General features: G+C 35.6%; 1 protein-coding gene across 3 annotated transcripts; it reads left to right on the top strand.

The window, feature by feature from the left end:
* Positions 1–1962: 1962 nt before the first annotated feature.
* Positions 1963–27307, top strand: LOC114735762 (uncharacterized). Of its 3 annotated transcripts, none has more exons than XM_028923502.1 (36): positions 1963–3112; positions 4058–4202; positions 5014–5292; positions 5444–5611; positions 5703–5918; positions 7106–7200; positions 8447–8621; positions 9158–9579; positions 10962–11085; positions 11871–11945; positions 12026–12097; positions 13374–13511; positions 13879–14032; positions 14173–14534; positions 14981–15444; positions 16165–16500; positions 17032–17256; positions 17422–17512; positions 17674–17751; positions 17990–18280; positions 18400–18597; positions 18808–19296; positions 19506–19667; positions 19845–20174; positions 20249–20331; positions 20482–20586; positions 20728–20953; positions 21289–21648; positions 22735–22836; positions 23644–23787; positions 24462–24550; positions 24877–24959; positions 25080–25195; positions 25747–25832; positions 26146–26245; positions 26696–27307. In XM_028923502.1, the coding sequence occupies exons 1-36, from the start codon at positions 2214–2216 to the stop codon at positions 26759–26761; spliced, it is 7548 nt and encodes a 2515-aa protein (XP_028779335.1). In that variant the 5' UTR covers positions 1963–2213; the 3' UTR covers positions 26762–27307. The 3 variants fall into 3 exon arrangements, with proteins under 3 accessions (XP_028779335.1, XP_028779336.1, XP_028779338.1); XM_028923503.1 differs by having other exon boundaries at positions 3054–3112; positions 4063–4202; XM_028923505.1 differs by lacking the exons at positions 1963–3112; positions 4058–4202; positions 5014–5292 and having other exon boundaries at positions 5481–5552.
* The last annotated feature ends 452 nt before the right edge of the window (positions 27308–27759 follow it).

Genomic DNA, 27759 nt, shown 5'->3' with positions numbered 1-27759 from the left:
TGTAAACTTGTCATGGAAGCAATCTGTACTCATTTTTAGGCGACTAATCTTGTTATGTCTTGATTTTGCAATCGCGCCCACTGCATTCTATTGGGTTTATTTGGATTCGCAATAGAAAAAATAACTTATTTTTAACCTGATTTTAGAAAGATAATATTAGGTAAAAATTAAATTAGGTAATATAATTTGTATTTGGATTAACTTTTATAAAAGTTAGTTTGTAAAGTTAAAAAAATTGTTTTAATTATGATTGAATAAGTAAGTTTAGCTTTTAAAATGATCAAAATAGTATGAATTTTATTAAATAATAAAAAAATGATTAAAATTATGAATTTACAAAATATAGTAATTTAAAATTATTATATTAAGAAAAAGTTGTATTTAATAAATAAAATATATTTAAATTAAAAATAATAGTAATGTGAAAATTTTTGAATCAAATAATATTATATAACTAATTGGATGATTTACTCAGTATAATTTATGTAAATATAAAATAAAAAATAATATTAAAAATGAAAAATATCATAAAAACTGTTAAAAATTGTTTTTACTTAAGAGAATATTAAAAATAAAACTAAAAACTGATGGGGAAGCACAATAAGTGTATATAGAGAAGCATAAGAACAATATAAATATAAGGACAAAAATGTCTTTTAATTCTAAAAAACTTCTTTTGCAATCGTGTTTAACAAAATAACTTTTGACCCATAAGTCATATTGACCAAAATATGAGATAAATAGCTCCCAAATTTGCAAATTTTACTACATTCAATTCTTAATATAAGAGCTAGTTAACTAATTTGAGTAGATTAAAGAAAATAATTAAATTAGTTATTTGTAATAAATATGTGTTGTCTTTTTTAAAATATTCTTGCTAATTAAATTTACTGATTTGAACTACTATTATTATAAAAATTATCTTAAAAAATAAATAAATATTTTAAATAAAATAAAAATTAGGCGAGTTTTTGTATTAAAAATCAGAGCCAATACTTTTTCTCTTTCAAAATGTCTTACCAAACACGCCTTATATAAGCGTGCGTATCTAGCATGCGGCATAAAATTCAATGAGGCGTTATCTTGACTGTGAATTACGGAATTTGGCAGAACAGGTTTGGAAAAATTCTATAGCCATTAATATTAATATAAAATTTAGTTAACTAATTTCAAAAAAATTAAATTATTTAAAAATATTTATATTAGTTATTTTTTAAAATAATTTATCTTATTTATAAATTGATATATAATATAATAATCAACAAATATTTAAAATAAATTATGTAATATATATTACAATTAAATAATTTAGTAATTTTTTTAAATTACTTAGTTGGATTTTATACAAGGACATAACATATGACGGAATTTTCATGTGCTGTCTTGTCAACAGCTTTTCTTTAAGTTCGCGCCTGGTGCATGCTACTGTCCTATGTGTGGTTATTTATCTCTGCTTCTCTGATTTTATATTACTTCTTATCTTTAATATAAACCTTAATTTCTTAATTTAAGTATATTAAAAATATTTATTAAATTAGTTATTTATAATAATTATATGTCACATTATTCAAAGTGAATTAAAATCTTATATTTAAAAAAATAAATTAAAAGTAAAACTAATTTGTATATTAAACAGACAAAGTGGTATACTATAATTGGTTGTTTTATTTATAAAAAAAAAAAAACTCAGATCCTCTTCCGTTATAGGCTCGGGGGCATTAACAACAGTCAATAATTGATTGATAATGGATAACAGCGGACATGTAATGATTTTTTTTTTTTAAGCATAGTATAGTATTTCAGGTAAATAAAGGCAAGAAAACTGGGCATGATTTTGGACGAGCTCATCTCCGCGTCTAATCTTTAATCCCCCGTCTCATGTCTGTTACTTTGACTCGTTGGCGAACCCGAAAAGCTCAGATTTGGGCGAGCTGATATCCGGTTCGCGTTTAATCTTTGCACCTGGACCGCCTCCGTTTGGGCGCCTAACTGGGCGTGCCGCCATTTTTTGTGCATACGCGAGAAACACTCGAGCTAACTTTCTTTCATTATTTTCTCGCGAGCCAGACTGGTCATCTTCCAATTCGCATGCCGCAAAAACTCGGCAATCAGTCTCGAACACACCAGATTCAATAATTTGATAAAACGAACTCTCTTAGTTTCTTTTGATGCGGTGAGATCACGAACATCGGGAATTATTTCTCGAACGCACGATGGCCAAAGAAACGCAATTCCTCGCTCGTCTGGCTGCTAACCACCTCTACCTTGCTCAATTCGAACCCCTGCGAGCTATTCTTCTTGCTCTTCGTACTCGGAACCGTAACCTAGCTCGCTCTATTTTACAGACCATTGTTGCTCACTCGGGTCGATTCCAGAATATTTTATGGTCACCCTCTTGTTCGTCTCCTGCTCTTCTCACCTACTTAGCGACGATTGAATTGTTGCAATTCGATAATGCTTCTTCTGCATGGAACTTCGACTCAGAAACACTGCGGTTACGTGTGGAGTTCTTGTTGTTAGTTCAAAATTTGATTGACCTGTTGTCAGAAAGCACAAGGAAGAACATAAGCACAGAAAAAGATAATTTGAAGGGCGCAGGAAGTTCGGAGGACCAACGTTGTAAATTGGATGAGGGGGAAGAATTAAGGGATGGAAAAGGTGACCCGGGCAGCTGTATGAGAATTTTGGATAGGATTTTGGAGCTGGGAATGAAGAGGCTGAGGCCAGAAGAGGATGTAGAAATGGACAGGGCTGAGTCTTCGGTTTCTGCCAGTGTTGCTCCTGTTGAAGAAGGAGAGTTGATGTGTCTGAGGAGGGTGATTTTGAATCATGCAGATATTTTTTATGCACTCTGTGGGAATATACATAAGCAAATTAGACTGTGGGAGTGTTACGATCCTGGCTTAGCAACAACAGTGGGGGCAAGTGGCGATGCGCAGGTGGAGTTGTCGGAAGAAGAGGATGTTAGAATACTCGGTTTAATACTAAAGACCGTTCAGGTGGTTCATCTGGATGCGATGAAGCAAGTTATGAAAGCGGGTGATCCAGAAGAAGCAGTTTCACACATTAGATTTCTTCATTTTGATCAAGGAGTCGAGGTGACAGAGTACCGGTATGTCTATTTTCTATTGCCCTGCTTGCTCGGCATTCATTTCGCACATCTTTATCTGATATTGATTCCTTGTATTTGATAAGTTGTCCATAGTATAAATTTATGCCAAACTATAAGTTCTGAAGTCTTTTGATGGGGACTGAATGAATGAATTGCGTGTTGAAATACTGGCGATTTTCACGTAACTAGAGTATTATTTGACTAATCTTTAGTTGATAAACCATTCACGTAATTTGAAAAGCTTCTCTGTTTTGCCAAGTATTTTCTCTTTCATTTTGATCGCCCCTGCTCTAGGTTGCACCAAGACGGAGGTATATTATGATGAGACCACGACAAGATATATCTGATATAACAGTTTTTACAATTTCAAGATACGAATGCAGGACATATAAAAAATAAATTAATACATGAAAAATTAAAAAAATGATAGAATATCTATAAACAGGAAAAGTGGCGTAAAAACACAAATAAAATTTAAACTGAAGTTTTCAACTCAAATTAGATGTCGTTCGTCATTTCTATTTACTTCACTAAAATTTTTCAAGTTTTTGAGCCGTTTCAAAACATGCAAGGGTATTTCAAAAGTTTTGAAACATATTAAATAAGGTCAAAGGGACCGGCAATATGGAAGTTGAAGTACGATACCTGTATTACAGTCAATGTGTATTCGATGCTATAAGTTTAGTTATAAGATTTGATTTATGCCCTCTGTCTCAAGTTTTTTCTGCGCGCGCGTGTGCTCGTGTCTATGTACTTTTCTAATGTTCTTTGCGGTATTTTGTTATGAGCACTTGCTACATGTAAATTTGAATAAGTGATCATGTACTATTCTTGATCTGAATTTCTATTGCAGTTGGGGAACTCTCCTCTCCATTTATTGTTTTCATGCTGCATAGTTCTATTCCTAGATGTTTATATCTCGATGTTCTTTAATGTTTTTTGTAGCATAGTTTTGAAAGATCTCGTCAAGAGTGTTTTATCAAGAAGTGAGAATTTTGGTGATTCTTGGAATGCCATGCGTGACCAACTGCTAATGATTTATGGAGAAGCCCTTTCATCAGATTGCGGAGATATTATTCAAATGATACAGGTGCATAGAGGGGTTTCTTTGGCATAAATCTTCTTTATGTTGTTTTAAAAGGTGTCTGTAGGTAACATGCTTTATTGCTTTATCTTGCTAAATTGCATCGTAGCATTCTTTTATTGCATGAGAAATATACCTTGTTGACATCTTCTGCTGATTTGCTTATCATTGTAGCCTACAAAAAGGGTCAAAGTGGCAAAATTAAACACATAGAATTCATGTATGAAAAGCCATCACATAAAAAAGAAACTGAGGAACAACTGAAGCATAGTGTCATACAAAACCTAGAGTTAGAGCATGCAAAGTCTGAGATCCATTCAATTGAATTCAGGTTGAACTGTGTTTAGAACAGTCAATGAGTAAGAAAGGGAGGGGAAAAGAGAGGTGTCAATGGGATTGTCAATTTTCATTGTCAAGTTTTCTGTTTCCCTTTACAATCACAAAAGTAAGTCGACTACAATGGTAGTATAACTAGTATAGGCCCAGCCCAATAGTTGTTTATACACATCATTTAACCTAACTCTCAGACAATTATATTATGTTGTTAATTTGTTGTTCAAGCAGACTGAAAACTTCTTGAGTTTCAAGAGACGTTCTGTAAACTTGAGAAATTCTTGTAGTGTCTTGATCAAAATGATCCTAAGCTGGTGTTTTAACAATATACATTTTGACCAATGAGTTTATAACATACCAATCTTTTCTGGAATTAAGCATGTTCTCATCTTATAAGGAAAATCTGTCTCTTGCATGTATGAGTTCTTTTTTTTATTTTTAAATAAAAAAAAAAGCTATATCAGACATCAATCCTTGTCCTCAGGCCATTCACGATGAGCTGCTGTCTGAAGAGATTGAAGTTTATAGAGCTCAAACCGACAACTTCGTTCCACCTCCTCTCATGCGGTTTCTGAGATATTGCGCTGAGTTGAAGCTTCATCAGGATGTAGATGATAAGGCATTTTCCCTGAATAAGGCTGTTGACTCTTGCAAGGGGGAAATGTACCATTATGCTCGTGTTTCTGGACTACATGTACTTGAGTGTATCATGGATACTGCCTTGTCTGCTGTGAAGAGAGAGCAACTTGAAGAAGCCAGCAATGTATGTATCCATTTTTGTTAATACACTAGTCTGTTAAGCAGGCATCCCTCCGCTTCAGTTTTAAATATATGAACTACCAATTTAAGTTCTCCTAAACTGCTATATACTCAAGTATGAACTATAAAATATGCGCACTTAATGTATACTGCAGGCTCTCCAGTTGTTTCCCCAACTACAGCCATTGGCAGCTGCCATGGGGTGGGATTTACTGGCTGGTAAAGTAGCAGCAAGGAGGAACTTAATGCAACTGCTCTGGAAAAGTAAGTCACAAGTAATTCAGCTTGAGGAATCTTCTCTTTATGGTTATAAATCAGATGAGGTATTTCTCATTTTTATATTTCAGGTTTGCTTTGAGGTACTAGATATTTTTAGGGAGGAAGTTATTGATAAATATTTTTTTACTTCGACAGATGTCCTGTGTGGAACAACTTTGTGACACTCTATGTTATCAGCTTGATCTTGCCTCCTTTGTTGCCTTTGTTAATTCTGGTCGGTCTTGGAATTCAAAGTTCTCGTTAACACTATCTGGAAAAGGACAAATGACGTTGAGAGATGAAGATGCTTATTCTGACCCTTTCGTTGAGAACTTCGTGTTGGAAAGACTTTCTGTCCAAAGTCCTCTGCGGGTATAATATATCATATATACAGCATTGTGACCTGCAAGTTTGAATTTCTAGATTATCTTCATTTTGAAGGGTTGCCATTACTTATCAATAATTAATGACGTGAATGGCTTATAATATGTGTCTCTATATTACTCTTCTCCCTTAATATGTTCTTCCGACAATTTGCTTTAATGAATGGATTTTTTGTTCATCATCATGAACAGTGCTACAGAAAGCAGCGTTTCTGGGGTAGCCTGTCCTCAGTTTCTTTATAAAATAGAAGTGATACTAATTGTAAACACTTATATATATAAATAATGGGTCCAATGGACATATGAGCCTGGTTTTATAAGAGACGACAAGAGAGAGAGAGAGAGTCTACTAAGAAGCCACTCATAGAAAGGAGGCTTTATTTATTGCCCTATGATATTAGAATTATTCAGTTCCATCCATTTATGTTGACATTTTTGTACTAAAATGGTAAGGTTCCAATCCATTTTAATTTTGGCGCCAGCCCTAAACTCTGGCCTGGTGATTCGGGTTATCATCAGCTCCCAAAAAAAAAAAAAACTATGAAGAGCAAGTATACTTGACTAAGTGCCGTTCAAGAATACAGTTGGTTTTCTGTTTGATGATGTTGAAAATTATTGTAGACAGGCGCTCCAAACTTAAAATAGTGTTTCATTGCAATTTAATTTTCTGCTATAATTTGAAAAGAAAGTTATTTGACGAATTGTTAAGGATTAATATGCTCAGTGGAACATTTCAGAATTAATTTGAAATTTTTTTTTTTAATCTTGGAATGGAATGAAAGTTGGTTATTTTCATCATCTTTTATTAGGTGATTCTTTGAAAATATTTTGTTATGAAGATTTTTATTAAGTTCTCTTTCTTCTCTTTTATAAAAATTGTCCATTCGTATACATTCGAATTAATTTGCAGTGGCGTATAACATTTGGTAGAATGTGCAGAGATTTGTTCATTTGTCTAAGCAAGTATGTTGCATGTTCCCGTTGGGTGAAACTTAACTATTATCTTTCTTGCTAATTGGATAATTTGGATTTGTATCTCTATTGCTCCTCTGGAAGGTGTAAAATGTGAACAAAGATTCTTTTGGTTGGTCTAAGATGGTACTCATGGCATTAATTTAAAATAATTTCACGTCTTTACATATCTTTTGTCTTATGACTGGAAATATTTTTCTGTAGGTGCTATTTGATGTTGTGCCAGGAATAAAATTCCAGGAAGCCATTGAATTGATCAGTATGGAGCCAATTGCTTCCACTGTGGCTGCTTGGAAGAGGTGTGCTTGTCAATTTCCTTTCTGTTTTTTCTCCTCCTTTGATGCGATGTGCTGACATCTTGGTATCAACTCAGATATTACACATCGAAGTGCTGATTGTGACAAGTTATTGTTACCTACTATTTGGGCCGCAATAAGCCATTTTCCATTTGAGTTGTGATTTTTTAATTGCATCATAAACATTCGTTGCACTCACAAGAAATACCTGGATATATCAGATAGAATTTTTGGTTTGCCAACTCTTCCTGGTACCTTTGAAGACTCTGATTCTTGTAAGTTGCCCTCACGTGATAACCAGAAGATGACTATATCTAGAATAAAGTATCCTCCTTACTCCCTTATTTTAACTACTGGCTATTTGAGTTTCTAGCTTTAAAATATGAAATCTAGTTATTCAAGATGGATTACAGATATGTATCAAAGTACCCATACCCTATGGGTACCCTATAAAACTTACCCGCTTGATAGTCTGGAGATTTTAGTGGGCATTTCAAGGGTCTGGGTTGTTGTACTATGTGTGCGTGTGTTTGTGAATTAGGTGGACTCTCCATGCATTGCATGATCCTGAGAAATAAATTGCACTATTTATGACCTGTCATGCAGCTTGCTATAGATTATGATATTAAAATTTAGTCATAATTTATATGCATTAATCAATATAGTCCGATGGGAAAAAAATCAATATAGTACATTATATAGGATTTTTTTTTTCTTTTTTAAAATCAAACAGCATTGTATGGGTTTCGAATTATTTTGTTTGTGATTTTACAAGTCTTAGGTAAATGAATTTCAACTCGAGAGAAACTTGCTCAGTTTTAAAATTTCCAGGCAAGTGGGTTCTTGTCTGGGGATTCAAGAACTCAATGGGGACAGGGAATCCACCCCGGGGGTGGGGTGGCTGAATTTAGGTTCTGGGATGGTGATTGTAGTGCCCATCCTATGATATATCTGCTGACCTTTTTGGTTAAGGAAGGATGGAAGTTTCTGTGCGTATGGCATTAAATGTCCGCTAGTACTAATTTATAACATTATTCTGCTGGACCTACAACTTTTGTGAAAAATTTGATATTAAAGTATCAACATGCTCTGTTTCTTTTCACTTCAAAACAATATAATTTGTTTTAACCTATGATATGAAACTATCTGCATTCTATAGATTGTTTCCTTCCATTATCTTTAGGTTATTTTGCCTTTGGTGTTCATTTTCTTTGTTGGTTTTTCTTCATGAACCATATGATTGACATAGGATGGAAGATGTGGAACTCATGCACATGCGTTACGCTCTGGAGTCAACTGTTCTTGCTTTGGGAGCTATGGAAAGGAGCATTTCTGATGAAAAAGAAGCTAATCAACAAGTGGCATTATTTCATTTGAAAGATCTGCGTAATCATTTGGATTCCATCAATAATCTTCCTCGCAAGGTTATTCTTTTATGACTGATTTTGTCACATTTTTGCTCCATGGTTGCCTTCTCAGGATGTTAAAAATTGTGAGTGGTTTCTTTTTCATATAGTTATGTTTTGCAAGTCCAGTTGATAATTGCCATCTGGCTTATGTTAATTGTCTGGCCAGTAATAATGCCATATGTTGTAGTTTATAGTTTTTTCTTTTTTCTGTCTTTTATATTCCTTACTTTTATTTTTAAATATGATGAGACCATATGCCGTCTCTGACTCGTTCGGGCACTTGTTTTTCTCAAAATAAATGTAGAAAAGTTCATATAGGATATATAATGCCATGTGTCGTTTCCCAGATATTGTAAAATTAATCAAATAGGATCAGTGGCATTCTTCTGCATTATCTACGATCTCTTTAAATCTGTTTTGAATTAAAATACTTTTTATCTTGTAAGCTCTGGTTTGAGGAGTTCGAAGACTGTTTAGTGATTCTTTTTTTTTTTCCCCTCCCCTGTTGTGTGTCACATATGTATCTAACACACTTTTTTGTGATTATGCAGATCTTTATGGTGAATGTCATAATTTCGCTCTTGCACATAGATAATCTCTCTCTCAATTCAATGCATTGTCCATCCCCAGGCAGTGATTCTAAATGGTCCGATACATTCTCTACTGAACATGGTGACTTGATTAAATGTGAAGGGGGGAATAAAATGGTTATATCTTTCACTGGGTTACTACTTGATATATTGCGCCATAATATATCATCTGTGATTGAGTTAGAGAGGACATTAGATGACAGTCTTAGCACAGCTAGCATACAAGCTCTGGATTGGAGAATTTCAATTGCAAAGCGTTTCACTGAAGAATGGGAATGGCGTTTGTCAATATTGCAGCATCTTCTACCATTTTCAGAGCGGCAATGGAGATGGAAGGAGGCATTGACAGTATTACGTGCTGCCCCTTCCAAGCTGCTTAACCTGTGAGTAATGCCAGTACCGATCTATTGTGATTGATTTTTTAACGTTTAGTTAGAAGTTGTGTGTATCCTTGGTTAGCTTCTCTTTTCTCTATCTTGCGCTGTAATGTTGTTTGCATGAAATTTGACACATGAAACTTGACTATCTGCTGTCATTCAATTAGTTTTGTCACTTCTGAAGAAGATTTAATAATTTACATAATTTAAACTTTAGCCTGTTTTGGGGAGTTTCTTTGATGGTTTTACTATGAGATTGGGTTGCGTTTTTCCAGTTGGATTTTTTTTCCCGAGTTGTGCGTGTACAGAAATTCAGTGTTGATGATCATGTGAACTTATTGCTTATATCATAGATGGAACATGCATGATGTTGATGACAAAGAGAGCTCAAGAGTCTAATGTTAAACACTCCTAAATAAAACACACACTTAAACTAATCTCATCCAGCCAAAATAGAACAATTAAGCCAATCCTAAATGCGTAGAAGCATTGTTCAAAAAATAACTTGGAAAATCTTTATTAAAATGAAATAAAAGCTTAATGAAAGTGATGCAGAAGAACATTTAATCTCCCACATCCCTCCTGAAGTTGGATATTCGCATCTTCAAGTTTTGACTGAGTACTGATGAAATACAATCACTGCCATGTAGTTCCATCTTTCTCTCTCTGCTCTGTACCAGTGACTCCTCTGGATAGAGTTTACTAATAATTTTTAGCACAGATCTGTTATCTGGTTGTACCATTGAGTATAAGGTTGTTGTTACATCATCTTTTTGTTATTGCTTATGGTCTTTTGAATAGGTATCTTCTCTCACCTTCTGATATATTCTTATCCAAAGGAAGTGGAGCTATATGGTCATTCATATTGGTTCCATTATTCTCACATCCATCAATATCATATACATTGATATGTAAATTTTTTATAAATGAAGCCATGATTTGATAGATTTCTTATAGTTTTATATAGATATATCATATCTTATATAAATAATGTTTCCTATCTAAATAATATTCTATAAATAATAGAGTAAACTGATCTTTCCTTGTGTTCTGAAAGATATTGAAAATTAAAAATGATTCGTTTGTTTGGACTTGGAATAAACCTTTCTCTGCGGAGTGGAGCTATTTGGAGATGCATATTGTTTCCATTATATTTATGGGCTGAACTAAGTTTGTTTCCAATATAATATTGGGGTTTTCTATCTATATTTCTTTGAATGTTTTTAACTGGCATAAATTTGCCCGTGTAATAGGGAATTATGTTTTAATACGCAACTGTTAGACGCTAGTGCGGAAGCCTAAATTGTGAGTTGTAAATATTGTTGCAGCCCAGATACTAACAGTTGCTGAATAATTGATTTTAATTTTTCGCATCTTTTTTTCTGCAGTTGCATGCAAAAAGCAAAGTTTGATATTGGAGAAGAAGCAGTCCATAGATTTTCATTATCTGCTGAAGATAAGGCTACCCTCGAGTTAGCTGAATGGGTAGATAGTGCCTGCAGAAAAGCATCTGTATGTTGTGTATTTCATTTGACTCTTCTCATGTCACACTTGACCTTATTGGCACGTTAAAATTTTTTATCGCTTCTAGATCTTTAGTTTGGGCCATCGACCTTAAAAATAGTAGAGGCTAGAACAGCTAAATATAAAATACTTGATGAGAGGCAGTGAAAGTGCAATGTAGTGACAACCATGCATTGTGCGCATCTCATTTGATATTCTTATTTTCTAGGCTCTTGGGAGATTTTTTCCAGTGTTTCTTCCTATCTATTTTGATGTAAATATTCTAGTTTTCTCAAGTAGAGGTCACTTTTACTTGGGATAATCTTTTGGTAGTCAGGGAGTATGTTGCTTGGGGATCTATTCTTTCCTTGTTTTATTCTGTGTGGTCATTGCCATGGTTATTATGGAAAATGACCACTCTGACCATTGGTCTGTACAACTTGGCTTCCCACCTTGCACTCCATTTTACGTTGTATTGATTGATTTAGTAGTGGCACTCTCATTAGATATTGTCATTTTAAATGATCTGTTCTCTTGCTTTGTGTGACCGTCATAAATTCTATCTTCTCAGCTAAGTAATCATGATTGAAGTTAAAAAGAGTATATCCTTGTGGATATTCAGATGGATTGGGAAGCTCTTTGAGCTAGTCCTTTTTTCCCAATTGTTTTTCTATTTGTTTGGGGAGGATTCTTGTCCTCAGTTTTTGTACTTTCTTGTACGTTCTATCATGTCTAATTTTCTTTTTCTATCCAATTGATTACACACACACACACATATCTGCTTCTCTATGCAGGTAGATGATGTGGTGTCCCGTGTGCAGGATCTAGATTTTTCCTTGTTGCGCTCTCAATTAGGTCCTGTGGCTGTAGTAAGTGCCTAAATTTCGTGTGAAGGGGAAAAGTTTTCTTCCTATATGATTAGTTGTGATTAAAATGCATTTCTTTACAGATTCTTCTCTGTATTGATGTCGCTGCAACTTCTGCGAGGACTGCAAAGATGTCACAACAACTTCTGAATCAGGTGACTTTTTGTACAGGTCACAGGTGACACTCAACTAAGTTCATTGTTTAAAAATAAATTATATGAAATATTGATGAAGGGGAAGGAGTAAAGGAGAAGATGTTCTTCTTTACAAAGGCATAATAACTAAATATAGCTGGAAGCAGAAAGAACCTGATGTAAAAAAAAAAAAAAATTTTTGGGGGGGGATGAGGGAGAGATAGAAAGAAAGGGGGAAACGTAGAAGAAATTGAAGGAGAAAGAGGATTCAAATATTCAATCGGTGTTCAAATCATTATAGTAGTCTGACAAATGAAGAAACTCAAGGTATATATATTGAACTTTATTCTTAAACCTGGTTAAAATGGTAGTCCTAAAAGATAGTGTTAAATTTTATTCAAATTAAAAACAAACTAAATCAGAAGATCAAATAAGATAGGATAATCATGATAAAAAATAAATTTATTTAAAAGATAATCTAAATCCTAAGAATTTGAAATAAAGATAAGTAGACAACTAATATAGAGTCTAATCAAATCTGGAGCTTTCCTATTCCTAGTAGGAGTCTCCTGTTTTCGGTCATTCTTCACAACAATGAATTCTGCCAGTTAGCGTTGCATGTAAGCGAGAGGAATTTCTTCAGAGAGACCATGGGTTACACAATCTAACCCATAATAAGTTTAAGTAGAAAGCTGCATGTTGATAATTACAAGCACTCTCTGCATGCTAATATGCTAAATAATAATGGTACAAGCAGCCTGCTGTCATGACTGTAAAATCCTTGATGATGGATGCAGCTGCTGCAGTGGACAGTACGAAAGCAATTAGGTAACCACTTTCATGTTAGAACCACACATAAACCACATAGGAGAGGAGGGAGCTTTTAATGATGGATGAATATTTGAAATGTCATTTGTAAATTATTTCAAATGAAAGACTTAACCCTTGAAGGAGTGTTCGATTTACAAAGAGGCCATTGATAGGAAATACCTTTCCATTCAAACTGTGAGAAAAAGGCCACAAAAATTAGCTCACACGCATTGAAACCCTCCTATCCTAATTAGAGATTTATAAAAAAAAAATTGAAATTGAGGAAGAATTCAAGGGCTTTTGATAACAAACTCCAAATAATGGGTTTGATTTTGGCATCATTATCAACAGCTTAAGTTGATCAAATCTTTTTCATCAGTTGTAAAATATCCTCGTTACTGTTCATGCTTGCATCTTGTTGTCTGTATTCTCAATGCATGCCTTCTTTATTGCCACAGGCTTTTTGACTAGACTACTTGATACGCAGGCTCAAATTATATTATCTGAGATCTATCCTGGAGGATCTCCCAAAGCAGGCTCTACTTATTGGGATCAGATCCTTGAAGTGGGTGTAATATCTGTTTCACGGCGTCTTCTGAAGCGGCTGCATGAGGTCCTGGAGCAGGTTAGTGCTTATTGTTATTCAGAGTCATTTTCAAGGAATCGTGTCTGTCATTCATAAAGACTCCCTTTTCTGGTTTTAAGTGCTGAGGAAGTTTGGGACCCATCTTTTCTGCTTAAATAAACATTTCTCCCTCAAAGATTGAGCATTTCTCTGCTTTCTAATGTGCCTATGAGCAGAGTATAGAATTGAATGGTTTGGGAATATCTTTCATCATCTTTTCATTCTAATATTTTCTCGTGTATCTTCAATGAAAATTGTGTCCAATTTTGTCCCTATACTTTTGTCAGCATATTTGAGCGAATATCCATTCTGTGATGACCTATATGATCTTCTTGTCATACTATTTTGTGATCTTCTGCTCCTCTAGGACAACCCTCCAGCCCTTCAGGCTATCCTGTCTGGGGAAATTTTCATCCCTTCATCAAAGGAGATGCAACGACGAGAACAGAAGGAGCGTGCCCTTGCTCTTCTACATCAGATGATTGAAGATGCTCACAGGGGCAAGCGACAGTTTCTGAGTGGTACCTCTTCTTTGGGCATTTTTATTGACAATATTTTGGGTCTTCTATTTCTCCCTTTATCTTGGATATTTTGGGATGGTGAAGTTTCTTTACCGAGCACTACTGTGACTTCAACATGGCTTCATACTGTGGCATTGTAGGTAAGCTTCATAACCTTGCTAGAGCTGTTGCTGATGAAGAGACTGAATCAAGTACTACTAGAGGCGAAGGGCTGCATGCTGAACGGAGTGTTAATACAAACAATGAGAGGGACATTGTGCTCGGTCTTGGATTAAGAGTTGTTAAGCGATTAACTTCAAGTGCAGGAGAAACTGGCATGCAGTCTGTTGGTTATGATATAAAAGATCCTGAGAAGAGAATATTTCGTCCCTTGAGTGCCAAACCCATTACATATCTGTCACAGTTCATTCTTCATGTTGCTGCAATTGGTGACATAGTTGATGGAACTGATACTACTCATGATTTTAATTTTTTCTCTGTCGTGTATGAGTGGCCTAAGGATGTAAGGTTCTCAAACTATAGGAATTTATTTAATATGGTTCATTGTGACGCTAGTTTGCCATGATAATGACTATACTGTGCACATCCGGCTGATTTAATTTTTCTACGTCTTCTTCTTGCAATATCTAATTCCATAATCATAATGTATTTTGTATCTATCTTTGCCGATCAAAATTATGCAAAATTTTTAGAGAAGTATTTATGTTCTATTTCAATATGCTCGAAATACAATAGTGATAATAACTGTAATTTGTGACTATTCTAGCCAACCACAACATTTCTATCCACATTTAACTAAGCCAATCATCTACTGATATTAGGTTCCTCGCATGCTTAACAATCTTTTCATCAAATTAGGCTTCAGCATCTTTAAATAAAGTTTGATGCTTTAGGGCACTGTCCTTTGATATTTTATGTTTACATTTCTTGTTCTTTTTTTTGCCCCAGCTTTTGACTCGACTGGTCTTTGAAAGAGGCAGTACTGATGCAGCTGTGAAAGTATCTGATATTATGGGTGCTGATTTTGTACATGAGGTGATTTCTGCATGTGTGCCTCCAGTCTATCCTCCACGATCTGGGCATGGTTGGGCATGCATTCCAGTTGTTCCTGCCTTTTCTAAGAGTGGCTCTGACAACAAAGTCCTGTCTCCCACTTCAAAAGATGCAAAGCCAAATTGCTATTCTCGTTCTTCAGCAACTCCTGGTGTTCCTTTATATCCTCTGCAGTTGGATGTTGTGAAACATTTGGCAAAAATATCGCCAGTGAGGGCTGTCTTGGCTTGTGTGTTTGGAAGTAGTATATTGTACAGTGGCGGTGATTCTTCAATTTCAAGCTCCTTAAATGATGGGTTACTGCATGCTCCTGATGCTGATAGACTGTTTTACGAGTTTGCTCTTGATCAATCTGAGAGGTGGCACCCCTTATTCTGTCTCTATGAGTTGCCATTGAAACTATCTTACTTTGAGATATACAGGCTCGGATTATCATAATTAATCCTTTTTTATTGACCTCATTAATCAGGCATTTATTAGTACCTTGTTTTGAATGTGTTTCTGTTTTGGTAAGCAAGGTTTTGATGCCACGTGGAAGCATGCCTTGTTATTGTGATTCTTGTGTTTATGGATGTAATAATATTGGAGTTTATCATCAGACTTCTCTTCACGTCTGTTCTCATGACAAAGTTGTTTTCTTGGCTTCATTATGGGCGCCAGTTCATGGGTTACTGTTTTTTCTTTTTCTTTTGGGGGTTGGTTTTCCTTACGGATTTCCAAAGCCATTGAAGAATTCTCGAGTGAATTCCTTTTCTTTTAATTCCTACATTTTTTTTTTGCTTTGCTTGTTATTTGAGTATTGTTAGCTTATCATTCCTTGGATAGTTATTCTATGTAAATTCCGCATCATTGTATCTTAAGCTAAACAGTTTTCACCGTATAAATGTATGCAACAAAGGCCTTCCTTTGTCAAAGATTTTCAAATTATACTCTCTCCCTTTAGTTTTTTTGTTTATTCCCCTCTTTTGTACTTTTCCTTAATAATTTCCTTTTTATCCAATAGAAATTAAGACGCAAAGTCGCATGGCATCTATAAGGATGACTAGATATTATATTTAATTTCCTTTCTTGATGTACAGGTTCCCCACACTAAACAGATGGATACAAATGCAGACTAACCTCCATCGAGTTTCAGAATTTGTTGTAACTTCTAATCACACAACTGATGAAGAACTTGAAGCAAGAACTTCCGTTAAGAGAATTCGTGAACAGGACAGTGACACAGAGTCAGAAGTTGATGAGTTTGTTGGTAGCAGTACTGTTCCAATAGGTTTGGCAGACCTAAATAACCAAGGGGTTGAAGCTGCAGACCCTTGGCATGACTCTCCAAAATCTGAAGCTGCTCAACTTGACACCACAGTGTTCCTTTCTTTTGATTGGGATAACGAAGAGCCCTGTGAGAAGGCTGTGGATCGGTATTATAGTTAATTGCCCAGTTCTTTCTGTATAATTTCCTGTTTTCAGTAAGTTATGGCATTATGCTTACATTAGATGAGGGCCTATCAACCAAACAAGATCTGTTCATACACTATCTATTGTTGCGAGTGCTTTGTATTTCTGAGAGTATTTTTCTGTACATCAGTATCTGTTAATTTAAATTTAGCTTCATTCAAGCAACGTCTTTAACCTTCCATTATTTATACTTTATCATAGGCTTCATATTAATTCAGTTATTTTCACTTTTAATCAGATTGCAATTATTTGATATATTTATTAGTGTTGAGTTAGACCAGAAAAGGGAGAAGTTGAAAAGCTGTTATATTACTGAAGTTTATTTGTTGTTCATTGTACAGCCTTACCTACTAAATTATATCTTGGTCCACTGCAGATTTATGATTTTTCTTGTATTTTCATGGTTCAGTAGTTTCCATGTGTTAATTGTTATCACTTCTCTCTCTCAAGCAATGTCTAATTTATGAAATAATTTTTTTCCTCGTCTTTTGTAGACTAATTGATGAAGGAAAGCTAATGGATGCCCTCGCACTTTCAGACCGCTTTCTACGTAATGGAGCTTCTGATCGGCTTCTTCAACTACTCATTGAACATGAAGAAGACAACCAATCAATCTCTGCACAACGACAAGGATACAGAGGACATAGTATGTGGAGCAATAGTTGGCAGTATTGTCTGAGGCTGAAAGACAAACAGCTGGCGGCCAGACTTGCCCTGAGGTGTGTTAAGTCTTGTAGGAAATTGCATATGTGTGTACGCGCACACGCATGATATAATGTTTACTCCTGTGACTGGCACTTTTACTTATCATAATTGCATTATCTGAGGTTTGCCTTGTCCTACAATGTCATCCTCAAGTCTCAAATTTGAAAAATTTTCTCTAGGTATGTGCACAGCTGGGAATTGGATGCTGCTTTGGATGTTCTCACAATGTGCAGCTGCCATCTACCTCGAAGTGATCCAATCATGACTCAGGTGCTGTACCTCTATTTTTTAAATTATTATTATGCTAATATAATTATTGTTATTACTATATTCCCTATTAGGGCCTAATATTGTGTGTTCTAATGTTGCTTTAATGCTGGTGGTTTCACCTATTTCTTGTACTAGCTGACACTGTTCTTTGAAATGTTTAGGTTTTGCAAATGAAACAAGCTTTGCAGAGGTACAGTCACATATTAAGTGCAGATGATCACTATACAAGCTGGCAAGAGGTAGTATTTTCTTATTGGAATTGTAAGATGTCATGCATGAAGACGGTGCCTATCTTAACTTAGTTTTGTAATATTTATTCCCTAACAAATTAAATCCTCCATCTATTTTTGTAGAATTCAATTGGAACCGCTGGAAAATGTTTAAAACATGTTTTCATTTTTCTTCTATAGAAATGCATTTTTCCAAGAGACCTTTTTCATATGGTAACCTATGTCTCCTTTGAAAATTCTTTGATAGGTTGAAGCAGATTGCAAGGAAGATCCTGAGGGACTGGCCCTTAGGTTAGCTGGGAAAGGAGCTGTTTCTGCTGCATTAGAAGTGGCAGAAAGTGCAAGACTGTCAGTTGATTTAAGAAGAGAGTTGCAAGGGCGGCAGCTTGTGAAGCTTCTAACTGCAGACCCTCTTAATGGTGGCGGACCAGCCGAAGCTTCACGGTTTCTCTCCTCATTACGTGACACAGATGATGCTTTGCCGGTGGCTATGGGTGCAATGCAGCTATTGCCCAATCTGCGGTCAAAGCAACTTCTTGTAATCAAACATTTCATCTGCATCTTTACCTTTGTTTAATTATAAACTGCTTACAGTTCTATTTGGAATTTTAGAATTCCATTTTCATCTCAGTGATGGTTTCTCCACAATAATTGAAGGTTCACTTCTTCCTGAAGCGGAGAGAAGGAAATCTGTCTGCTGTTGAGATTTCTCGGCTTAATTCATGGGCGTTAGGCCTTCGCGTTCTTGCTGTCTTGCCCGTACCATGGCAACAGAGATGCTCTTCCCTGCATGAGTATCCTCATCTGATTTTGGAAGTGCTCTTAATGAGGAAACAATTGCAATCTGCTGCACTGGTATTGTGGTTGTCACTACATGATTAGCAACTTTTTAGTAATGTGCTTGTTTTGATTTTTAGTCTAAATTTTCAAGCATATGTGATGCCTCCTTGTATGTGTGGATTTTGTTTCTCATGAGTATACAATCTGATGCATTATCAATATCTCAGTTATTTTTCTAGATTATTTTTGTTTATTCTCCATGTGATATTTGACTTATTTCTGTAGATATTAAAGGAATTTCCTTCTCTACGAGACAGCAATGTGATTACTGCATATGCAACTAAGGCCATTGCTGTTAGTATTAGCTCGCCTCCTAGAGAACATCGGATATCTGTCTCGGGATCCAGACCAAAGCCAAAAACAAGATCAGTTGTCCCTCCACGGTCATCTTTCACGAGCAGTCTTAGTAATTTACAAAAAGAGGCTCGAAGGGCTTTTTCATGGGCTCCAAGAAATACTGTGGAAAAAAATGCTCCAAAAGATGTTTATAGGAAAAGAAAAAGTTCTGGATTGTCACCATCTGATAGAGTCACTTGGGAGGCAATGACTGGAATTCAAGAAGATCGTGTTTCATCATTTTCTACTGATGGCCAAGAGCGGCTTCCTTCTGTTTCCATTGCAGAGGAATGGATGCTTACAGGTGACCCAAATAAAGATGGAAGTATCCGTTCATCTCATCGATATGAAAGTGCCCCTGACATCACACTGTTCAAGGTATGATTGTGAGTTGATCAGAATATTGGATATGGCATATCTGCATTTATAAGTAATGACTGATAAGTGAAATTCATTGTAATTACAAAACATTGGTAGCAACAACATTGTAAAACTGAATGGTGTCTGCAACAATGAAATAAAAATCTTTTATGGTTTACCATGTTAATATTTCATATGCCTTAAATGCTTGGCTCTTCTCTCTGTAGGCACTGCTTTCTCTGTGTTCTGATGAATCAGTTTCTGCCAAAATTGCCTTAGCTTTGTGCGTTAATCAGATGAAGAATGTCTTGAGCTCACAGCAAGTGCCCAACAGTGCATCGATGGAAATAATTGGGCGTGCATATCATGCCACAGAGACATTCGTGCAGGTAGTTCATGGGATTGGTAATGAAGTAATTATTGATCATGTTCTGTCAAATGTCAATTATCTTCTGGGAAACGTGTTTGCTTTTCTAGCATACATAAGATGATGGCATCATTTGTCATAGCCGTTGTGATCATTTATCTTTTAAGGAAAAGAAGTGATTCTTATATTGCATTTTTAGGGTCTACTTTATGCCAAGTCTCTGCTAAGAAAGCTCATGGGAGGCGTTGAATTGCCAAGTAGTTCTGAAAGAAGTAGGGAGGCTGATGACACATCATCTGATGCTGGTAGCTCTAGTGTGGGTAGTCAATCCACAGATGAGCTATCAGACCAAATGTCACTGGTGGATATGTGGTTGGGACGTGCAGAGCTGCTTCAGAGTCTTTTGGGATCTGGAATTGCTGCTTCTCTCGATGACATTGCTGATGGAGAGTCATCTGCCCAGCTGCGTGACAGGTTGATCATGGAAGAAAGGTACAGCATGGCTGTGTATACCAGCAAAAAGTGCAAGGTAGATAATTTATCTGACATCTTTTTAACCACTAGAACTGTTAAATCTTGGCGATTAACACTGGCCTGTTATAGATTGATGTCTTTCCGGTATGGAATGCCTGGGGACATGCATTAATTCGTATGGAGCACTATGGACAAGCTCGTGTGAAGTTTAAGTATGTGAAATTTCTTTTTCTGTGAAATTGCTTTTATGTTTCAGCGCAGCGCCTCAAAGTCACTCTCAAAATTTTTAAGCATGCCTTGTGTAGAAAGGCATGAGCATGGTCTTAAAGCACAGATTTATATTATTACTTATTTCATTTCAGGCAAGCTCTTCAGGCGTACAGGGGCGATCCTGGGCCTGTAATTTTGGAGATTATTAACACTATTGAAGGTGGTCCCCCGGTCGATGTTTCAGCAGTTCATTCAATGTAAGATCTTATGCATTTATTGCAGTTGTATTTTTCTGTAACCACTAGGATTATCTTTAGCCAAAGGCTTAGCCTTCAATGCTGCATCAGTCTCCAAGCTTCATAGACAACAAGACCTAATGAATGCTTGTTATGCTGCAGGTATGATCATTTTGCTAAAAGTGCTCCAACAATCTTGGATGACTCTCTTTCAGCTGATTCATATCTCAATATCCTGTACATGCCATCAACATTTCCACGTTCAGAGAGGTCAAGACGGTCTCAGGAATCTACAAGTAATTCTATATATAGTCCAGACTTTTATGATGGTCCTCGGAGCAACCTGGATAACGCCCGATACAATGAATGTGTTACCTACTTACAAGAGGTGATCATTATTCTCATCTGTATCAATTATGATAAACAAATGCCATTTGTGATTCACCTAATTTTGTTTTATTGATATAGCCAGGAATTTTTGTGGAGTATGTAAAATATTCTTTCTGGGCTTCTATTAAGTCTTCTAAATTTTTTTATTGTTTTCAAAACAAAAAAAAATCTTCTTAGTGGATTTTGGCTTTTCTTTATTTCTTCTCCTCTAAAATGTTCAGCTGCATTTTTTTTCCTTTATTCTTGGCATCTTTTATATATGTTTAGAATGCCTTGTCTCTTTGCAATTTGGTGCTAATTTTGGATTTCTTCATTCTGGTTTTTAATTTGCAGTATGCACGTCAACATTTGCTTGGATTTTTATTTAGGCATGGTCATTACCAGGATGCTTGCTTGTTATTCTTTCCTCTTGATGCTGTTGCCCCACCCCCACAGCTGTCAATAATCAGTGGGGTTGCTTCGTCTCCTCAAAGACCAGATCCTTTAGCTACTGATTATGGAACAATTGATGATCTGTGTGACTTCTGCATTGGTTATGGTGCTATGCCTGTTTTGGAGGAAGTCATTTCAACAAGAATATCATTAGCCAAACCACAAGATTTAGTAGTGGATCAGTATACGGCGACAGCCCTTGTCCGTATTTGCATCTATTGTGAAACCCACAAGCATTTCAATTATTTATACAGGTTTCAGGTAATTTTTCTTACTCATTTCATGTATTCATTTAAATATAGAACAACAACAACAAGCCTTATAAAATTTCTGCTATCGATGCTTCTGTGTATTTCTTTTCACCCCTGGAAACTGATCAATGAAAATCCAAATTGGGTGTTTGTTAATGACAATGCATGAATATTGTTGCTCTAAATATATGTATAAGCTAACATTTTTAATATCCTGCTTTGAGCTTAGAGATAGCGCAATTGTTGAGGGATTAATTGCAGATTAGAGGATGAATCCGGATAGTTGAAAATAAATTAGGAAATAATTAGATTTGTAAACCATGATAAAAAAATTATCTTAAATAACGCATTATGGCAAACGAGCTTTTGAATACAAGATGCCAAAATAGAAACATTACAAATCCGGAATAAAATACAATTAATTGACCAAGAAGAGTATTTTCTCCCCCTCATTCTCTTTCCTTACTTTCAATCACTCTCTTTCGCCTTATTACATATAGTCCGATACCTCATACCCTTATTGGAATACTCTGAACCAAAATAGAGGCAGGAAGGCATGAAGAAAGCTCAAATATGGCATCATGCATGGACAGAAACAAGCTTATTTGCTTAGGTGAGCCTTACAAGCATTTGCTTCAATGAAGAGAAATGGTGAGTGATTCGGGCTGTTGGAGATTTCAAATAGAAAGGGTTCTGGGAAAAGGTTCCATGAAGAGAAGTGATAGGTGGAGAACAATTCTGAATTGATTTCCTCAATAATTATTTTACCTCTTTAAGCTCAAAGCAGGATGTTACATTGATAATTATTGAGAGTTGTCATTTTAGTCCTGCTACTAATATCAATATGGCTTTGTGCTTTTTGTCATCCTTCTGATGTTTGATCCCGATCATTACTTTCCATGTGTATCAAATTTATATTGTAAATTAAAAATGATTGTCTGACTTGTATTTTTCAGCATGGAACATGTTTTCCCAGGGCCATAAAATATGGACCATATCGTAAATTTGTATTGTAAATTTGATATGTTTTGACGTTTTAAATTGTAGTTTTTAATAAGTGAGATATTTCGGTTTTCTAACAATTGCCCATACACAGGTAATTAAGAAGGACCATGTTGCTGCTGCACTCTGCTGTATTCAGTTATTTGTTAATTCTTCTTCACAAGAAGAAGCTATTAAACATTTGGAACATGCTAAGGTATGCTTGTAATTTAACAAGGGAACATTAGGAGGGGAACTTGCATGCAGAAGATTTAGGCAAAAAATGAATATGAATTTATCTGAATTGTTTGATGCCATCGCTGATTCAAAAGAGGATTAAATACGTGACCTCAGCAAAACAGAAAAAGAGAAAGAACTTGAATAGAAAATTAATCATCTGTGATATGTACAATTTAAACTAATCGGAACTTGTATGATTAACCAATAAGAAACGATTAAGCACCCTGATAAATTCTATCTTCTTTACCATTTGGTTGATCCTGTATAGGAGTTTGACGGCTTTGATACTTTATATGGCCTCCATTCAGTGCTTAGCACATGAATAAGGGAATCACTCCATCTGATGTACAGAGATCAGAGAGCACTTTTGTTCCTATAGGTTTTCTATTATTGTGCCTGTTTTGAGCCTTGTATTTTCTGTTCAGAGGCTATTTTGTCCTCCAGCTAGTCATGCATTTTTCTCCATCTAATAGAATTTCACACACATGTACACGCAGAGAAAGTGAGAGACTAGGTATTGAACATATTTCTGAATGATGAGTTTACATTTTTCCGACTATAAATTCTTTTAAAGTCCCATTCTTTTAACTTCAGAGCATTATACACAGTAACGAATGGAAAACAAGAACAAGTGGATGGTAGACACATCTGTTTTTCTTAATAAACAAGACTGACATATTTTGTTGCCTTCGTTATCCTTAAACTATCACAATTTCATACCTTTGATTCACTTAACCTATTCTTTGTTAACACCCCCCCCCCAAAAAAAAAAAAATTGATGCAGATGCATTTTGATGAAGGATTGTCAGCCAGACATAAAGGTGGTGGCTCTACCAAGCTTGTAACAAAAGGTCTAAGAGGGAAAAGTGCCTCTGAGAAGCTCTCTAAGGAAGGTCTTGTCAAATTTTCTGCTCGGGTATCAATCCAGGTAATTGGACATGCGCAGTATGCTAAACATAGTTTTTCTTCATCAACTAATTCGTTGAGGCTAGAAAGAAAGTAAATAATTTGCTGAGATGAAGATTGGGGAGACAATTTTGGATAGTTTTGGACTAAATGCACATTGCTTTGAAAGAGCACGCCAACATGTATAGTTTTGGACTAAATGCACATTGCTTTGAAAGAGCGCGCCAACATGCATGCTTAAACACAGTCATGTTAATGTTGGCCGTTTTGAATTAGAATGGCCTATTTGTATGTCCTTGAACTTACCAAACAATCCACCGCGGGATGGCCATTTCTTTCTCTTTGCCTAATTGGATAAGTCTTTTCAGATTTTGCCAAGTTTAATGTGTTATGATTACTTTATTTCTCAAAAACAGCAATGTAAAAACAATGACATATATTTGAATCGGAGTCATGAAATTCGAATTCCAGCCAGACCCTTCAATTAGGGGAAGTGATTCATTGGATGTAGTTTCAATTCCAGTGAAATAAGTTTTCTAAGTGTGTCTTCTTTTTTCTTTTTCTTTTTTGTTTTGTTATTTTTAAGAACTGTTCTTCAAGCACATCATTTCGAATGTGCCCATATTCTGATGTGTAATGACATGTAAAATCCTCTCTTTATTCTCAAGCTTCTTGTCTGCTGATTATATTTTGCAGGTTGCAGTTGTTAAATCCTTTAATGATCCAGAAGGCCCACAGTGGAAATATTCGCTTTTTGGGAATCCAAACGAGTTAGAAACTTTTAGGTTTGTCCCTTCATTTTACTTATTAATCTTAAAGCATACATTATTGTATATACTGACCATCAGTCTGTCTGCTGGGACGCAGTAAAATATACTTAATATGTGGCTTTTATGTGGCTTAGTCTTTAAAGTGGTCTTTGAATGTTCTCAAGGTCATTTATCATCATAGGGCTCTAACACCACCTAAGACTACTCCATGTATGCCACTATTATTTATTTTATCAATCACATGTCAATGTTTTCAATTGTAGTAGGTGCTATTTTAGCAGTTTATACTTCATATAATGATAATAATACCTCAAACCTGCTCATGATATTTTGAATTTTAGGCGAAGGTGTAAGATTGCAGAGATCCTTGTGGAGAAGAATTTTGATTTGGCATTCCAAGTGATCTATGAATTCAATCTTCCTGGTAGGCTGATAATTCCCTCTTCAGTCTGGTCTTTATATCTTCAATTTCGCTACACTGATTTTGAATGGAGAGGTTATGTTGTTGGCACAGTCAGCCTGACGTTTTTGTTGTGTCATGCAGCTGTTGACATATATGCTGGTGTTGCTGCATCTCTTGCTGAAAGAAAAAGAGGCAGCCAGTTGACAGAATTCTTTAGAAACATCAAGGGCACAATAGATGACGATGATTGGGACCAGGTAATCAAGTGAATTTTCTTTTACTCTTCTAGTAACTAGCAAAAAAGGAGATTATTTGCCGTGTTGATGGAACTCAATTTGGTCCAGAATATTATACCACTGGTGGAAGTGAGATTTTTGGAAACTTAAAGCAATTTTCATGCAATATCTCAAGTGCCAGAGCTTAATGCTGAAGCCTATTATACTTGTTCAACAGATTTAGGAAAACACTTAGAATCTTCGTAAATAATCTTAAAAAAGTGTTACCATTGAATGAACGTCTTTCGAGTTTAGAGTGCAGTGCATGAACACTTCTTATAGCTGTATCCCTAGTGTAGTGGGAATCCTAATGCATCTTAGGGATGAATGGTGAGAGCACTCTTCATTGAAATATGGATGTGGCATGTATATTGATCAGCTTAATATTGCAAAAGTACGCTGCGAAATTAAGATGTTCCCTTTCTTTCTAATCAAGTTTGGTCCTGTGTGGGGGAAATAAATATCGCTATTGATTGCAAAAATGCCTATGTTTGATAATTTTAAGTGACATGTAAATGTTTTGAGCGTTATAGGTCTTGGGTGCTGCAATAAATGTATATGCTAATAAGCACAAAGAACGTCCAGACCGTCTAATAGACCTGTTAACTAGCAGCCACAGGTAAGGATTTCATGTTTCCCTTGTATCATTCGTGCACTTTGGATTATTCTATTATTTGGAAATTTTTTTCATAGAAAAATTGTGTGCTTTGTCTTGATATCATTCACACTCAAACGCATATTTATACAAAATAGGATTTCTGATGTTATTTTATCATGTATCGTTCTCATCCTCATTTTAAAAGGGTGTTCTACACTGTCTATTGTCATATATCTTATGCGCGACGACATCATGTCTTTTTCTTTTTTTCCCTTTTGCCTTAGTATCTCACCAGCCGAGCGAAACATGATTAGTTTATCTCATGCCCGTACAGGAAGGTTCTTGCTTGTGTGGTTTGTGGTCGTTTAAAAAGTGCATTTCAAATTGCTTCTCGGAGTGGAAGTGTGGCTGATGTTCAATATGTTGCTCATCAGGTTAACCTCCTCTAAATCTTAGCCTCTACTTTCTCAATTTTGTTAGCATAACTTTACAGGTTCTAACCAACTATGTGATTTTGAGTTGTGCATGGGATCAGAGGTCCTTTAGCCCGTTTATTACACTAGAGCCTTTAACGCACTTCCTATTTGAGAAGGCATCATGTTTTGGTTTAGTTTGCGCCCGACTGGTTATTATTATCTGTCGCTCACTCAGCCAAACTGGGGTTTGTCATTTGATAATTACTTTTTTCCCACATGAAGATGTCATGTACCTTTGAATACGTTTGGGGGTCCATTTTCTGTGTTGAATTGGGAAATGCAGGTTTTGGGTGTTCAAAACAGACACCTAAACACAGTTTCCAAAATGGAAATTCTTCTCACCATTCCCAAGCCTCTAGGATAAAGCCGGGAGTCAGTGTCTTACCTTCCCTGTCAATGTTCTTGCAGGCACTTCATGCAAATGCACTTCCGGTGCTTGATATGTGTAAGCAATGGTTAGCTCAGTACATGTAAATCTGGCTGGAGGAATCTACATGTACTGCGGGCTTGCCTCTGCGTCTTTTGGTTGTGTGCTAGGTGTTTGAAGATTACAAGTTGAATAGTAGCTTCCGGGGAAGCAGCGCATACCCAAGACCACTGCAAAAACAGTTTGTCTTGTTTCATTAAGCACTGTCTGATCCTAAATATAGTCGTAGCCTGCTACCTCTTCATAACCGAGTTTGGAAGACTAGCAGCGATAACACGATCACAAGGTCAATAATTTGATGCAGGCTCTGAGATTGGGACCACTTGATTGTCAAAGACGATGATAAAAAGTTGAGGCACAGTGTAAATTTGCTTCTGTTAGTCGATAGGTGAAAGTTTTGAGGCAGACTGTAAATTTGCTTCTGTGGTCACGTGATTTTAACATATAATGTTTATTTTATGATTTCAGTCAGTTTGTTGGGATTCCAGGGATTGGCGTCGCAGCTCACTAGCTATTGTACCTGCATATACAAAACTGATTCAGTAAAAAGCAAGCACAATGATCATAAAAAATGTCTGGTTGTTTTTCTTAAATCCATCTGGCATCAGAACCATAAACTGATTGCATTTTGTGCCTAATAGCTTGGGTCGAAAATCAATTTACTTAAATATCACAGACTTCCACAGGTGTTTGGCAAAAGCATTGATTGCATGTTGAAATGAAGAATGCAATCAACATTCAGATCCTTTAATTTTTATTTTTTTTTAATGTTTATGATAGAATGTAAAAGTTTGCAAGACATTGACAAATGTTAGGTAGAATACAATGTCTAAATGTTTTGTGGCAACTTATTATTACTTTTAATTGAGTTTTACTCTTCATGTTCTCATTAAAAGGACCTTTCCAGTCATATGAATTTTTTTCCTAAATGTCTTTTGTTTTGATATTTTCTAACTAAACAATCTCCTTTAATTAGTAAACTTCGCTGAAAATAATCTTAAAATTTGAAGGTATTAACTATTTTTTTTCATGACTATTTATAATA

Source organism: Neltuma alba, unplaced genomic scaffold, assembly GCF_004799145.2.
Source record: "Neltuma alba isolate B1F8T4 unplaced genomic scaffold, ASM479914v2 tig00013251_pilon, whole genome shotgun sequence".
Taxonomy (NCBI): domain Eukaryota; kingdom Viridiplantae; phylum Streptophyta; class Magnoliopsida; order Fabales; family Fabaceae; genus Neltuma; species Neltuma alba.
This window is presented reverse-complemented; position numbering and strand designations above follow the sequence as displayed.